Source organism: Chenopodium album, chromosome 12, assembly GCF_948465745.1.
Source record: "Chenopodium album chromosome 12, dcCheAlbu1.1, whole genome shotgun sequence".
Lineage (NCBI taxonomy): Eukaryota > Viridiplantae > Streptophyta > Magnoliopsida > Caryophyllales > Amaranthaceae > Chenopodium > Chenopodium album.
This window is the reverse complement of record NC_137845.1, coordinates 8,489,477-8,505,787: the sequence shown is the minus strand read 5'-3', so window position 1 is coordinate 8,505,787 and position 16,311 is coordinate 8,489,477. Positions and strand designations below refer to the sequence as shown.

Here is a 16,311-nt window from a genome sequence, read left to right as displayed (position 1 = left end):
AAATAAAGTTCCTAGCTACATGCTTACCATTGGAGAATAAAAAATTGAGCAACATGCTAGCAATTGTAGCCCAACCAAGCTACATGCTTGATTGAAAATGAGACAAATAATCTCCATTCATATTGGAACATGTGTATAATTATCTATTATTTTTTTAAAACTTTATTTTTTTGCAAACTACAATATGTTGTGGCTTACCATTGAAACAAGTTGTTGCTTAAAAAGTGTTGTATCTTAGAAATTTATGTGGAAAAGCAAGCTACAAAGCATTGTAGCTTGCCATTGGAGATGCTCTTAATTACTCCCTCTGTCCTAAATGATCAAACCTTTAGAAAGGGAGGGAGTACAACGTCCGTTTCAAAAAAAAAAAAAAATCCATAGCAAAAATTTTCTAATGTTATAGAAAAAGTAGAAATTCACATGAATTTGAGTATTTGATATTTTGTGGAAATTAAATTGATAAATAAAATTCATGGGATATTTTCTTATGTTTCTATTTGATAATTAAATTTCTAAATTTTGTGGAAAGTAAAAATTCCTCAAGTTTTCGACCATTTTTTTTAACTAATTAACTCCCCCTAATTACAATTTCTAGGATTTTTCATTTTTCATATTTTCTTATTCCAAACACCTTATTCAAAAGAAAAGGTTTATTTTCTTGTAACTCCATAGTCTGATTTGAATCAAATGTGGGACGAAGGAATTACACACATGTTTTTGACCTCTCTATGACATTTCCTAGTGCATCTAGGCGCATAGCGTCTATGTGTTTTACAAGCACATATGAGGGCATTTTGGGATTTTTATTATTTTTTTTTCTCTCCCTTAGTGATGCAGTGGTACATTTAAGGTACCATTATGCATGTAGTGGTACTTTTTGCTATCAAATTTTGTACCACCGCTTTTTCTCATGTTCCCATTATTTACAAAAATGTCATCTTATTTGTTTCATTGGCACATAGGCCCTATGCGCCAATACTTCTCCATAGAGCGTAGAACAATTGTAAATTTACAATTAAAGAAGAGTACAAATGACATGCACACATCTTTTTTTTTTTTTTTGAAAGAATGACATGCACACATCTACTATTACAATTTCTTACAATGCTAATACTCAAATTACTATTTTATCCTTACACAGAACTAATACTAGTAGACAAAAAAAAATAAAAAAATAAAAAAAATAATGAATTTGTAATTAACAACTTTTTTACAATTTTCATACGAGTAATAATTTTTTTTCCCAAATAAGGGACTCATGCATAATGAAAAGTCGTTGACATAATTACAAATTTGCTATGGGTTTAACATTTTTAATAAATTCATCAGCTCGAAAAGCTTGTACTATACTCCGTTTTTTTTCACCCAAGTGGAGTTTCGTGTGCTAGTGCTTTGAGTTGAACTGAGTTGTGAAGTTGACAGGTTAAAACTCTGAAATTTCTGAGCTTTGTTGCACCATCATATTTAATTCCCCCCAAATTTACACAACACTATGACCAGAATTTATTATTTTCTTGTTCAAAAATGCAATTTCTCTGCTAAACACCTCTTTCTCTCTCTAATTTAAGGTACTACATCTCCCTCTTATCTTCTTTCATTTTTCTATAAGTAGTTTTTTTTTTTTTCTTCTTAGGTTAATTTCTGTTAATTTCTGTTTGAATTATGCATTTTTTTTGCTATCTCTTGTTGATTTTTTAGTTGTAAACCATTTCAATTTTTATTTTTTTTTTCTGCTCACAATTTGACTAGAAGAGTGAGAATGTGAGATGCATGACACTAGGAGTGTGAGAGTTGAAAGAAAAGAAAAAAAAATTAATAAAATTTTTGGAAAAAAACACGTTTTTTGTTTTTTGGGTTAATTTTGTTTTTGTCTCTTGGGTTAATTTTGGGTGAAAATTCTTGTTAATGAGGTTATAACTTTTCCATCTTCAGGGAAATTCTGTTGCAATTTTTTATTTTTTTTTTATTTTTTTATTTTTTTCCTGAATCAAACACTGTTTAAGGGATTCTGGCCTTCATTTTAGTTCTGAAAACTCTACAATTTGATCCTTTTGTAAACTTGCATTTGGGTATGTTAGTAGAATGAAAAAAAAGTAGAATGAACTATGTTTGTAGCATCTTTCCCCCAAAACAAGCATATATATATATATGAGGAATTGTAGGTCCTTTTGATTATGGAGTATTACTTTCATGGGTCTGTAAATTTCCTCGATCGGTTCATGGATTGGGTGCATTAGGTCCTAGTTTGTAAACTTCAACTCCCCTTTCTTCAATTGTATGTATATATGTTTGTATATCTTGTATACTTAAGTATGAGACGAAACAAGAAATTATTCATTGAGGGTGCTTTGTTATTTTGGAGGCCATTTAAAGTGTCCTATTGAGTTATGTTGGGTATATTATGAAAATATGTAGGGTGACTTGAAATTGTATCGACGATTATAGAGGGATAGATGGTTTTGGGTGCACTTAAGCCTTTTTATAATGTAGATGGTTGAGGTATTTGGGTAGTTTTTCACTGCAGTACTTATTTGAATATTATTTGTGCTTGCCCAACTACATCCATCTAAGGATGATTAAGATACAGATTTCGATGTAAACATCTTCAATAAAGTTTTATTGCTGATGAACTTGGATTCCCCTTACGGTTGGCTGCATATTTACATATTATTACTTGCTAATGGTCAACAATGTCTTTTCCGGTTAGGTGTTTGCAAATGTGCCAAATGCCTCAAGAGGTTGAGTCTTGTGATGAGTGCTTGATGAACTGTTTGCTGAAACATCAAGGACAGAATGACCGTTCTCCAAAGATTCCCCCGTTTTTTAAAGTCATGTATGGCAAGAAGTTTTCTGAAGAAATGGTGTGTTTTCAAAGACCCATATTGCCCTACTTCTCATTCAATTATATTCTCTGTAGCAAAATCATAATTATTCCCCATTGATTTCAGCTGTTTAATGAGCTATTGTATAGATAACTGTTCTTTCTAATAGTCTATTTGTCTTGCAGTTTGTACCTCCCAAATTTAGCAGAATTCTTGTTTCATCAGTAGGAAAAAAGGCATGTCTCGAGGATTTAACTGGCCAGAAATGGGAAGTGGTTCTGTCTGATGTACAAGGCTCTGTTGCCTTCCAAGAGGGATGGCGTAAGTTTTCTCTGGATCATGGCCTTGATCTAGGTGATTTTGTGGTATTTCGTTATGTCACAGGATCACGTTTTATTGTTGAAATTTATGGCAAAAGTGGATATGAAAAATCATTTCCTAGTGTACAGAGCTATCAAAACAAGAGACCGAAAACTACCTCGAATTCTGCTTCTGACCCATCGTATAAGGAAAGAGAACCATCACAGAGAAATAACTGTTTCAATGCCTATACTGTTCCTCGATCAAACACTGACATGGATGACATCATTTGGAGTCAGGATGATGTGAATAATCTAAATGATTCTCCTGTGATGGAAGAAAATGTTCAAAGACGGGTAAATGTCGTTGAAAAGCCCCAGCTGGTTCCAGATGTAGATCTTTTAGTGGAGCCATGCTTCTTGAATGAGAGAGAAACAAATTCTGCTAAAGAAGCTAATAGAGTTCATCTATTAGATCTGTCTGCCTTCGAGTCGCCCAACATGAATCCAAGTTCTTCTAGGAAAGGTGATGCAGACAATCGTTTTGATCTGTCCATCTCCAACATGACCAGTGAGAAAATAGACGCCAGAGAAGACCTTGGAGAGCATCTATCTGATCAGCCTCCTTTCCAGTCATTTAACATCAAACCTAGTTTCTCCATGAATGGTGATAGAGACGATATATCTAATCCGTCTACCTCCAAGATGATAGACAAAAAAGTAGATAATCATAAGGGTAACCTTCAAGGGAACACGTGTTCTCAAGTGTCAGGTGCATTTGATGAAGCTCAAACCAGAGGTACCTCAATTGATACAAAGAAGTTCCTTTTAACTCAAGGAAAGACTGCGGTACCTTCAAGTGAGTGACCTTGGACTTATCTTTATTTGGTGATTTGCATATTTTCCTCATTTTGTTTCTTTTGTCTGTCAGAAAATTATGAAGCAAACTTGTCAAGTTCTAAGCACGGTCCAGTTCCCAGTGTTTCTCCAAACCTGCCTTCAAATTTGATGCCACCCCCAAATTTATTTGGCATAACACATACTTGTGAGCCTTCAGCTACATCTGGTTCTAGTCAGCCTCCAAGTTCTAATTCTGTTTGTGTCAGGGAAGGTAAATGTAGGCTATGTAGCCGTGTTGTACTTTGGTGTGACTTGTATTTGACAGTGAACAGCTTTCGAAATACTATGTTAATTGAGTGTTTTTTTCCCTGATCAGGAGGAACAGTGAGAGTAGTCAAGCAAGAACCAAGAGAGTTAAAGCAAGACCTTTCTGATAATTTGTTGGCAGGTCCCTTGTTTGGTGCTAGCTTGTCTTTCGATAGGGAGGCCAAGAATAACTTTAGTGGTCTTGGTGTGAACATAAATCCAATGGAAGATGATGTTGAAGTTTGTAAAGAAGTGAAGGCAGAACCAGTTGGTTTCTGCAATTCTCCATTCCTACCTGCCAGCAGGATTATATGCTCGGTTCCATCAGATAATGAATCATTCCTTGTATGTTGGAACTTCTGATAAACCTTAACTGTCTCAATTACCATTGCTTTAGTTTATGGATATTATTTGAACTATTGTTGTTGTTGCTATATGACATTATCTCTATTGTTCCTTTGAGAAAGGATTAGCCAGACACTAGTGACGTACGGTTACACCTCAAGACTTTTTGGACCTTTGCTTTGAACAGGGCATTGCCATAAACTCATGAATTTTGGACATTAGTTTAATTTAGACTAATCAGCTATAGATTATAAGATGAATTGTAGACTATTGTATTAGAATAGGACTCAGAGCTGACTTTAGATTTTCAAATGGCTGCATTTTGGTATTGTGATGTTCCTCAAACTTTTAGAGTGACTGCCTTAGTCTAGACTGAGTAAATCCTGAACAACTGTTGGACAGCCCAGCTTGACAGGCCTGTTTTGGACAGCTTCTGCCGGCATGTCACTTTTGTATTAGCCCTTATCATCTCGGGTTTTATCAAACTTTTCTAGCCCTAAAATTTTCCTGAGCTGGTGATCCAGGCTGAAATGAGCAGGCTTTATTTTATACCATGGTGGTCAGTCTATGTTGACCACTATTCTGATTAAATTCTTTTTTGTGAAAGTTCTTGTGATTTTAGCTTCAGATGGAATTTTTGTTATTGGCTCCCCTCTACTTTTGGTAATAATTTCTTTCAGCAAAGCAAACTCTGGTGTAGTCTACATGTCCAATTAGAAGAATGCAAGTGCAGATTCTTCCTTTATTTTTTTTTTTTTGTCCTGACTAATTTCACATCTGGTATCCTACAATGCAGTAGACTGAGCCGTTCTTATTGTTCCGTTGCAGGAGTTGCCTGAGGCATTACCTATAAAGTGGAGGCAAAAATTAGATAAGAAACACAAGCTGATTTCTCTTAAAGATCCAGCTGGCAGAGATTGGCCTGTGTTATACCATAAGAGAAACAACCTCTTTGTTTTGGCTAGTGGATGGAAGGAATTCAGAAAGGCCAACAAGATTTGTTCCGGAGATGAGTGTGCTTTTGTGGCTGAAAATACTGTCAAAGGAGCATTCCAGTTCCAATTTCTCAATCTCTACAACCCTCTTCGCTGTCCATAGAAGCATCAGTTACCCAAGAACTGAACTCTGAAGTTTTGTCGGCTTATTCAGATTGTCAGGTACCCTTGCTGCTGTATATGGTATTTGTAGAAAGCTAGCTGGTTTGCCTTTTGAACTAGTGGTGTTTCCCGGCTAAATGCTAGTACATGGCTGTAGTTGAAACTCTGGGTTTACTTTTGTGAATGAAATAGTGTGTATATTCATCACCGTTTTTGTCTATCGAATATTTAAGGTATTCGCGGATGGAAATGAGCTGCTTATAGCAATCAGCATCAGTCTATTATTAATAAAAGACTGTTAACATATTCGCTTACTGCTGATTGATTCTGGGATAGAACCCAATTGGATTCGTTTGTGGTTAGATTCTTCTTCAACGTAAGCATGTTTGTAGGTTCATCAAAGATTTAACAAGAACCTATAAACCATTCAGCACGAGCTCGGAGCTCTGATTGGACTTATTAGTGCATAAACATCTCACTACACTTATAACTTAAACAAGAGTACAAATGCAGTTCAAAACAAAATTAAGGAAGAGTACAAACTATGGATTGCAAAATTAAAAGATTTGTCAAGGGATTTCACTTGTATTATCACTTATCAGCTCTATTTCCATCACTTTCAATTTCTTTCTTCTTTCTGGGCTTCAGGACTAATTTAATCAACCAAGCAGTCCATTCATGAAAGTGAAGAACCACATAAACTCCTAATCCTCCAATTATACCATTGGGTATAGAATTAGTAAATGGCATGAGAATTATTGTTATAAAAGCCGGTATTGCTTCTTTAAAGTTGCTCCATTCTATGTCTTTTGCCACCCTCATCATGATCACACCAATCATAACCAAAGAAGGGCCTATTGCCCATGGAGGCACATTAATTAACAATGGCGCGAAAAATAAGGCCAAGAAGAAATATATACCTATGATCACCGCTGTTAGTCCTGTGCGTCCACCTTCCTTCATACCCGTCGATGACTCTGTGTATGTTGCCACCGGGGGGACACCAAGAGCAGAGCCTATGACTGTCACTGATGCATCGATTAAGTAAGCTATGTATTCGTTCTCAAACGATCCTTTATCGTTTATGAACCCTCCTATTTCGGCTAAGGTGTACAATGTCCCAGTGGTTGCAAGAATGTCAATGTATAGCAAAGTGAAAAGTGACACCCAAGTAGTTCCTTTGGAAAAATCAGTTAAACTGATTTTACCAGCTATTTTTTTGATTTTGTGGAAATCTACCACTTTTTTGAAATATTTGTATCTTGCTTCACCATCAACTGTTTTAGGGAAGTATGTAACTGAGGTGCCCCTAAACCAAGAGACTGTAGTCACAAATAATATTCCATATATCATACTACCTTTAATCTCACGGGCTTGTCCATAGCTCATAATCAAAAAGCCCACTATGCCCAACCACAAAGTTGGGCTTTTTAGGGAGAGTAGTCGAACAATTGAACTTGGGTCAGGCCCTATTAGGCCCACACCTTGTTGGGATTGTAGCCCAACAAAAGCCATGAACAAGCCCATCCCTACGGCGCAAGCAAGACGGACTGAAGGTGGGATTAGTCTACCTAGCTTGGACCGAAGCCCGGTGGCTGATATCGCGATGAAGAATAAGGCCTCCACTAGCCACAAGCCCAATGCACTTGAATATGACGTGGGCCCAATTCCATGGATCCCCACCAAGTTGTAGGCCATGTACATGGTTTGACCGGTTCCCGGGGCTAGCCCAAAGGGTAGGTTGGCTAAAAGGCCCATAGCAAAGCAGCCCATCATTCCAGCCAATGATATGGCTACAATCAAATCACTCTTGACCACTGAAATGCAGTTGTCATACTCCATGTTGGGCTCCTTTGGGCTCGGGCCCGGGTTCGGTATTGGACACGTACCACCGGTGTCGCTAAGGATGGTGGAGACGACGGTGATAACATAAGCCATGGCAAGGAAAGTGGTGGTAGCAGCCCTAAACTCCCTTGTGAAACAACTCTTTCTCTCATCTAATTTGAAGTACTTGCCCACTCTACTACTTGAGATGTTGTCATTCAAGCCTTTTTCAATGTTGTTCCATGCTTTTGATGATCTAACACAAAATTCTATAACCATCTCCATATACTATATAATCTATTTTAAATATTGGTGATGGAACTATATAATGTTTAAGGATTTTTAATTTGAATGGAAATGAGCATTTTTATTTTTGATGGTGAATGAGTTGGAGCATCTATTTATCTTATCAAGTATTTTCTCTAGTGAGGTTAATTTATAAGTTAGAGATGATTTGTTACCATAATAAGAATAACTAATTTGGTTCAAAACATTTTTTTTTTAATGCATGAGAAAGAAATGAATGGGATTATGGGTAGAGAAAATTTATTGTGAAACTACCTTGCATTATAATACAGCTTGCGCATTGTGAAACTGGTAGAAAATATCACCTTTTTTCCTTACTTTCTCCCTTTCAAAGAGGAAGCACTTTTGGACTTTTCTAGATTTGAACTTCCTTGCAAAGTGTAACTAAGGTTACATTGATAATTAATTTATTTGATCCCCACAACAACTATAAGTACAATTTTTTTGGTCCCGTATACTTTTTTCATGTCACTAAAACGCTACTCTGTATAAAGGTTGGTGCTTAATAGATGTACACATGTTTTATGTTGTTTGAAGGAATGAAGAGTATTAGAGTAGTTCTAATTTTTTTTTTTTTTTTTTTTTTTGGTGTTTAGTGTGCCACAAGGACGGGGGTGAGAATCGATCCCCGGATCTCCGGAAATCGGATGGAAAGCTCTAACCGCTTGAACTATCCCTCAATCTCTTCTAAATTATATGTTCACATTGGATTTTTGCGAATTTTAGTAAAAGATGGCCTATAAGTTTTATTTTGTCAAATTGTATATCTAAGAAATTCATTTGTTTATTTATGCAACATAATTTTAGTGCGGTCCATAATGTGCATTTTGAATACGTGATTTTTTTAGTTTCATATTTAAATAAATATATGATTATATCCATCCAAATGTAATTAATAAGATTCTACAAAAGAATGAGTAAATGTTATTTGTATGTATTAGCAGAAAATTTAAATCCAAATCACAAGCTTTAATCTGCACATGAAGAATCAAGGGATGACCATTTTACCAAATTAATATTATATTTACCATATCCAACCCAATTGTTCTTAATAAATGTATATTGTTCCTCTACATTTTCCTTGGCATTATTCATAATATACTCTTACCCAGATTATAAAGTTAATTTATTAGATATCTTACCCAAATTATAAAGTGAATTTATTAGATAAAGATAAGATAAAACAAAAAAATCAAAAGTATGCACTTAATTTCTTACCAATTCATTGTTGATGCTTTACACGAAAGAAAATTGAAGCATTAGTGATAAATTTTGAAAGTCACCAAGAAGAGTTGCTTTGTGAATGGTGATGGATGAGTTACCTTATACGAGCAATTTATCTTATTAAGTAAGATCTCAACTAACAATCAAATTATAAATCCAACTTCCTGTCAAAGTGTGAAGCTGAATTTTGTTCGTTATTTCATTTTTTAAGGGTGCGATCTTATGGTGAATTTATGACGTCGCGTGTGTGCGTACAAATGTATATATGTTGGTGTAAGCACTTAAATTGCCAAAATACATTATGTACATATTACATGCATATAGATTATTACACCTTAACTACACGAATTGTATGCACTAGATGATCGTACCATCTTATTTTTGTACGCCTTTTCATGTACTTAATTACATGAGTTCAGGTGTATGGTATAATATATTGCACCAATTGGTTATTGGTGCAGTGGTGATTGAGACTGCACTTGGTAGGGAGGATCGTGTGTTTAATCCCCCGTAACGACAATTGGAAGGGGAGTAGAACCTAATCACCCAGAACTGATCCCCGGATCCGAATTAGTCCAAAGAATGAAACAGTTGTAACACACACACAAAAAAAAAATATTGCAATTGGTATATGAATTAATTGTGTTTTACAAGAGCTTGAAGAAGTGAGAACTTTGGAGTTTGGATGTGTTTCTAGTTTGACTTGTATTCATAAAACATTGCATTTCTATCCCTCAAAAATTATGAAAATCAAAAGGGGAAAATTTATAAAAAACCATAATCCAAATAAATGCTCAAATTTAGATTTTATATTTATATATTCAAAATGCATGCACAAGAAGCCTTGAAAGATTACTAAACCTATGTCTGATAATCTACTCACTACAAGAGTACAAGGATATGAAGCTCTCATTGAACCTTGTGCATACATGTACGTACATTCTCACTAATTAAGCTAATTTAATACACTACTAATTAACCTTCTAATAAACATGCTTATAACTTCAACCTCAAACTTCATTATCAGGCACAGCAACCGCGATTACTTGATTTTCTTCCCTAATAACGGTCCTTCTCATCTTAATCAACCACTTGATCACCGTTACACCATAATCATACAAACTTAGCGCGACGTAAAATCCAATTCCTCCAATTATCCCATTGGATATGGAGTAAGTTAAGGGCATAAGTATTATGGTAATAAAGGCTGGCATTGCTTCTTTCATGTTACTCCAATCAATCTCTTTTACCACTTTCATCATCAAAACTCCAACTACTATTAGTCCTGGCCCTATAGCCCATGGTGGTACACTAGTCATTAGTGGGGTAAAAAACAATGACAATAAAAAGTAAATCCCAATAATTACCGCGGTTAATCCTGTTCGGCCCCCTTCTTGGATCCCGGCTGTTGATTCGATGAACGTGGCGATAGGGGAAACGCCTAGGGCAGACCCTACTATGGTAGAACTTGCATCAACCATGTACGCGGCATATTCACCTTCAAAACTACCTTTATCATCTATAAAATTACCAACTTCGGCCATTGTGTATAATGTACCCGTTGTAGCTAACACATCTACGTATAATAATGTCACCAGAGCTACCCAAACATGACTAGTATTAAAATGTGCAAAACTAATTGCACCTGCTGTGGATTTTATCATATGAAAATCCACTACTTTTTTGAAATAATCATAGCTTGCGTCACCAATTATAGTGTGTGGAAAATAGGTAACGCTTGTACCTCTAAACCATGATATAAATGTAACAAAAAGTATACCATATATCATGCTACCTTTGATGTTCTTCATAAGCCCATATGATATTATCAAGAGGCCCACTAAGCCCAGCCATAAAGTTGGGCTTTGCATCGTTCCTTCCACACACTGGCCCGTAGTTGGGTCGGTGACCCGACAACCCGTAAGGGTCAATAATGTGGACGAATCAGGGCCCACCAGGCCCAATCCAAGATGAGATTGTAGCCCAGTGAATGCAATGAAAAGCCCAATCCCTCCGGCACAAGCGAGCCGGACCGGTGTAGGAATCAACCGAGCTAACTTAGCCCGAAGCCCGAGCACGGCGATAAGAAGGAAAGCGGCTCCTTCAACTAGAACCACTGCAAGGGCCGTCTCGTACGACATGGGCCCACTCCCATGAAAGCCCACCAAGTTGTAAGCCAAGTAAGCGTTGGACCCCATCCCAGGGGCCAACCCAAACGGGAGATTAGCAAATAAGCCCATAGCAACGGACCCCACAAAGGATGATAACGCGGTACCCACAACAAGGTCTTTCTTGAGTTGAGCTAAGCACTTCTCGTACCCCGGGTTAGGCTTTAGAACACAATCAGCACCACCCGGGGGCGAGCAATCAGCGGCCGAACATTGGCCGCCAGAATCAGCAATAACACTAGCATTTATAGTTATAATATACAACATGGTTAAGAAAGTAGTAGTGGCAGCACGTAACTCCTTTGTAAAACAACTTTTTCTAGCATCTAACTTGAAAAACCTACCAATTACACTGTTTAAAACAGCTTCATTGATAATTTTCTCAAATTCCTCCCATTTTTTGCTTAATTTTGCACAAAACCCATTTCCTACACATAAATCTCTCCCCATTTTTTTTTGCTTAAATTGATTTTCAACACATAAATTTGAACACTTTATGTTGTGTTTTGTTACATGAAATTTGTGAAGGAAGGACGTCAAAGTTGGACGTGTTAATTTATAGAACAACGAAGGTTGAGTAGAAAAGGAGGGAGGATAGTGGGGGGCAAGTTTGTCCACTTTTGGGGTTGTGGAAAGGGTGGGAAACTATACTAATAGTGTATTAGGTTCATGTTGTTTAAATAAAATGCTTAAATAATTAATAAATTGATGTTTAAAAAGAATAACGTACTACTCCATATAATATACTAAAATAAAGTGTTTTGTTTTGTACTTTGTTATTGAGCCTACCAACAACGATTTAAATTTAACTACATATTTCAAAACAATATTCGTCCGCCCGTATTTTGTTGACACACTATGAGTAGTTGATGATAATTATTTTATTTTTTTTTTTTTTTAAGTATGTACTTCTTTCATTCCTACTTGTTTGCCTCATTATATTTTTCTCAGTTAAATTTTAGAAATTTTGGCTATAAATTCAAATTTTTCATTATCCTATAAGATATAATATAGTCACGTATATTAAGAATGTTTAGTTTTAATAATTTTTACGTGTATAAGACTTAAGACGTAAGTTGAAAATTGTGAAAAGTCATATAGACAAAGATAAAGGGAATGCATAACTAGTTTTTGAATTATGTTTAGTTGATAGTGTTCTAAATAAAAGAAATAATAGTATTTTAAGGAAATAGAGACGACTTTATAAGAAAATTGTACGTATAAACATGATAAGACGATATGTTAAGTTGAAAATTCATGTCATGTCAAAGTATGTGTCATTCATGATGAGAGTGTTTCCACTTAGTTTCCTATCTCAAACAACATCCAACACTATTTAACGCTCATTAAGAACACTCGTTCTATTTATTTGGAGAGGTAAACACTTTAGTTGACATCATCCATGATGGTAGTATGGTAGCTAGCAAATCATCAACATTAAAATAAATCATGATCAAATCAAGATCTCCATAAATTCCGTTTATATATAATTATAAACTTCTATAAACCATCATCAATATCAGATTCCCTTCTTCAAAAATCCCCCAAAAAAAATTTATCCAACTAAATAATTTGGATATTCATTTGAACTAGTTTAAAGTTAGGGATTTGTTGCAAATAACAAATAATATAAAAATTCTAGTGGAGGATTTTTAAAACTTTTATTCCCCCATTTTAAGGGGTAGGGATAGGTAAACACTTACAAATGCATGTTGTATTTAACAAACTTATACAATTGATGTATATTGTGAAAGTCAAGTTAGAAAACATTATTGTCAAGCTAATTTTTAGGTTGTTTTTTATCAAGTTGCATTTTGATGAATTTAATGCTAATGTGTGCATTCACATGAAGACATGCATGATTGATATAGCGTATAAAAAGAAAATCCTAATGATTTTTTTGGTCAATTTTAAATGCAATAAATATATTTTTAAATTGCCTCTAATATATAAGAACTTTGATTATAGTAACAATAGACCATGAACATATTTGAATTCGATGTCAAAAAAAATAAAAAAATAAAATAAATCCTTATATATATTGAACTATAACTTTTAGATATTGGTATATATGGTTTGTTCTCTTAGTACAAACAAACCCGCCCAAAAAGAATAATAATGGAGAACAATATCGATAGACAAACTAAAATGGTTAAATGATGTTTATTAGGCTTTCAAGATATTTATCAAAAATATAAAATAAAACTCACTAATTCAACAACTCATGTAAACATAGCAATGTGATATTGAAAGTAACAACCCGCCTACTTAGTTTTAAATTATATGGAATACTACGTATTTGTCTATATATTGACAAACTTGAAAAAAAAAATTGTTAATTTGCCTAACTCTTTGCATGGAATAATTATAAAATGGCCATAAATAAAATAAAAACAATAATCAACGAATTAGATTGACTATATAAAATAATATGGAGTAATACTATAATAACTCCCTACCATACCACCAATATGTTGGTCTACCACTTAAACTCTACTCTATGGTCGTAATCATGCAAGGTATTAGGCTTAATTCTTCCCTCTTCCACATAATGTACGGAATTGTGTAACAATATACATTAATTAATATTCAAATAACGTACTCCGTAATACAGTTGTATACAAAAAGAAAAAATAATAATATATATATATATTCATATTTTCCTAATCACCTTATCATTACATATACTACAAGTTACAAAATACAAACCATTTAATTCAAAGACTTTTTATTATAGTCAAAATCATTTTTCCATCAAAAAATAAATAAATTATTTTACTCTCCTAATCTCTTCATCATCAATCACACAAATAGGTGAAATCGTTCATTTGTTGATTTTTAATCTAAGAAGATTATACTTCGTAAAATTTATGTGACTATTACTTCATTCATCTAAGAGGAAGCGGTAGAAAGACATACTATGTATAAGATTTCTTAATGACGGATAAGTTTAATCGTGAGCTACAAAGGATGAAGTTATATATAGATAAACTTCGATCATAGCCTCATAAGTCTAGAAATTATCGCACGAATTTAATACATATAGAAGTTGTAAGTTGTAATTATTGAATAAAAATGTATGTTATGAGGGCAACGATGGATCTTACACAAATAAACGCTCCAACATCATACATGTTATTGTTAGGGGATAATTATTGGATCTTCTTGCAAATCTAAATTGGGGACCGGAAAATTATTCCTTATTGATGAAAGACAATGGAATTTTCAATTTCAATGTCATTATTAGATTTTCTTTCAATATAATTATGGATTAGAATCTTTCGAAACACAAGTTGATTACACTAGCCTACCATTTTTAATTAAATACTTCGTATAATATTAGTACTAATGTACTATGATAATGCAATTATAATTACATTCTTTGTTTATTAGTGCTTGTTTAATTGTAAAAAAAAAAAAAAAATAGAGGGGGACGTTTAACTTTTTAGGAATTGAATATTAGTGATTCTACAAATTGAATATTAATGATGTTTGGTTAACATGAAATATATGAAACGGGAAAATTGTAACTTCTTTGAAAAGGTGTAATTTTTATAGGATATGGAAAATTGCTTTATCCACCCTTCCATTTAAATTACAGTTCCTACCTATTAAGTAATTTTCTCACGCACTCAAATAGTATGTTAACTGCTTAATATAAAAAAAAAATATATAACATATTTCTTGTTCTTTTTATTGATTTATGTAACATATATACTTACCCAGAATGCTTTTCATAATAACACGAGAAGTATAAATTGGAGTTGATCAATAAGAACTTAAATTAGTCAGTAACATAGTTGCTCTTGCTTAACCAAAGAACAAAATAATATTTATTGAAAGAATTTTCTCATCAACAGAGACAATCCGGATTAATCAGAGTCTAGTAGACTCTAAACTATACGATATGCTTCATAGACGGAGTTGAACCCCAATTGAATCAAGAACTTTTATTAATTCTCGTTCTTATCAAGATTCCACTTTCAAATTCTGATCATCTTGTTATTTCTTAGTTCCAACTTCCAAGTAACGCATGCATTTGCCTGATACTACACTTGTAAAGGCTGCGCTCTATTTTTTTACTTGATCTACTTCAACCCCTTTAATCCTTTTATCGTTACTTTATATTTATGTACTTAGCTTTTTCTATATTCTTCTATACTTAGCTTATTATATTTATATTCTTCTAAACTTAGCTTATTTTTATGCAAATAGTGGACTATATACTACTATATTTTTTGTTTTCTTATTATAATTCAGAGAAAGCAAGCAGCTCTAATCATCATCTAAATTAATGTGGCATGCGCAAGACAAGGGAAAGTTTATTGGTTGCTTAAAAAGTGTAGAGTATATCCTTTTAAGGAATTTGTAGATGAGAAAGTTGACTAAAAAAATTTAGAGCAAAACTGTAACAGCTAATCAGAATATAACTTGCAACTGAAAAAGATGGTTTAGAACAGAAGTTTGGCCTTGGAATATTGTGTTATAGAGAATCTAAGGGCTCATCTTTTGAGTGTTTTAGCATTTGATTTTGGGTTTTGGCATCATTACACCATTTCTTCCTATACTATTTTTAGGGTATGGTTAATTTATCCAAGCTTGATAAAGTCATATAGATAAAGGGTGTGCTCAAAATAGTAGTTTTAAGTTTTAACGGATTAAAAGATTCAAATAAAGTTTAAGAGAAGTGTTTCTGTAATAATCTACTAACTATTATTACAGATTTACAAAAACACTTCTCACGCGGTTGAGAATTAAGTTATATTGTTTCTGTAATAATCTATTAACTATTACTAAAAAAACGATACTGACGTCATCACTGTCCACATTTCACTTAAACACTCACATGATATATTTTTCCGCCTAAATGCAAGGATGATGTCATCTTTTTTTTTTTTTTTTTTTTGGAACTACCATATTTAACAACATTGAAATTTGAATATTAAAAGCTTCTACATTACAATTACAACCTATCAAATTTATCTTTAAAAATTTAAACAATTGTAAGCAGCACACTTATAAATGGACTCCCAAATTGAAATATGTATTTGGCGGCGTTGAACAGGCGTTATATCATAAT

At 33.9% G+C, this 16,311-nt stretch overlaps 1 protein-coding gene and 2 pseudogenes across 1 annotated transcript; 1 reads left to right on the top strand and 2 right to left on the bottom strand.

Annotated features, from left to right (window-relative positions):
* The first annotated feature begins 1,307 nt into the window (after positions 1 to 1,307).
* On the top strand, positions 1,308 to 5,742 carry LOC145570787 (uncharacterized). Its single transcript, XM_081629926.1, has 6 exons — positions 1,308 to 1,568; positions 2,708 to 2,861; positions 3,008 to 3,980; positions 4,053 to 4,232; positions 4,338 to 4,612; positions 5,441 to 5,742. Exons 2-6 carry the CDS (start codon positions 2,718 to 2,720, stop codon positions 5,708 to 5,710), a joined length of 1,842 nt encoding a protein of 613 aa, XP_081486052.1. The 5' UTR covers positions 1,308 to 1,568; positions 2,708 to 2,717; the 3' UTR covers positions 5,711 to 5,742.
* A 558-nt stretch (positions 5,743 to 6,300) lies between these two features.
* LOC145570786 (adenine/guanine permease AZG2 pseudogene) lies at positions 6,301 to 7,818 on the bottom strand (annotated as a pseudogene).
* Positions 7,819 to 9,854: 2,036 nt separating this feature from the next.
* LOC145571882 (adenine/guanine permease AZG2 pseudogene) lies at positions 9,855 to 11,790 on the bottom strand (annotated as a pseudogene).
* Positions 11,791 to 16,311: the final 4,521 nt, after the last annotated feature.

Coding starts and splice junctions, on each gene's coding strand:
- LOC145570787 (XM_081629926.1), top strand. CDS start 2,718: ATGTGCCAAATGCCTCAAGAGGTTGAGTCTTGTGATGAGTGCTTGATG. Junction 2,862..3,007: donor AGAAGTTTTCTGAAGAAATG/GTGTGTTTTCAA, acceptor TTTGTCTTGCAG/TTTGTACCTCCCAAATTTAG. Junction 4,613..5,440: donor CAGATAATGAATCATTCCTT/GTATGTTGGAAC, acceptor GTTCCGTTGCAG/GAGTTGCCTGAGGCATTACC.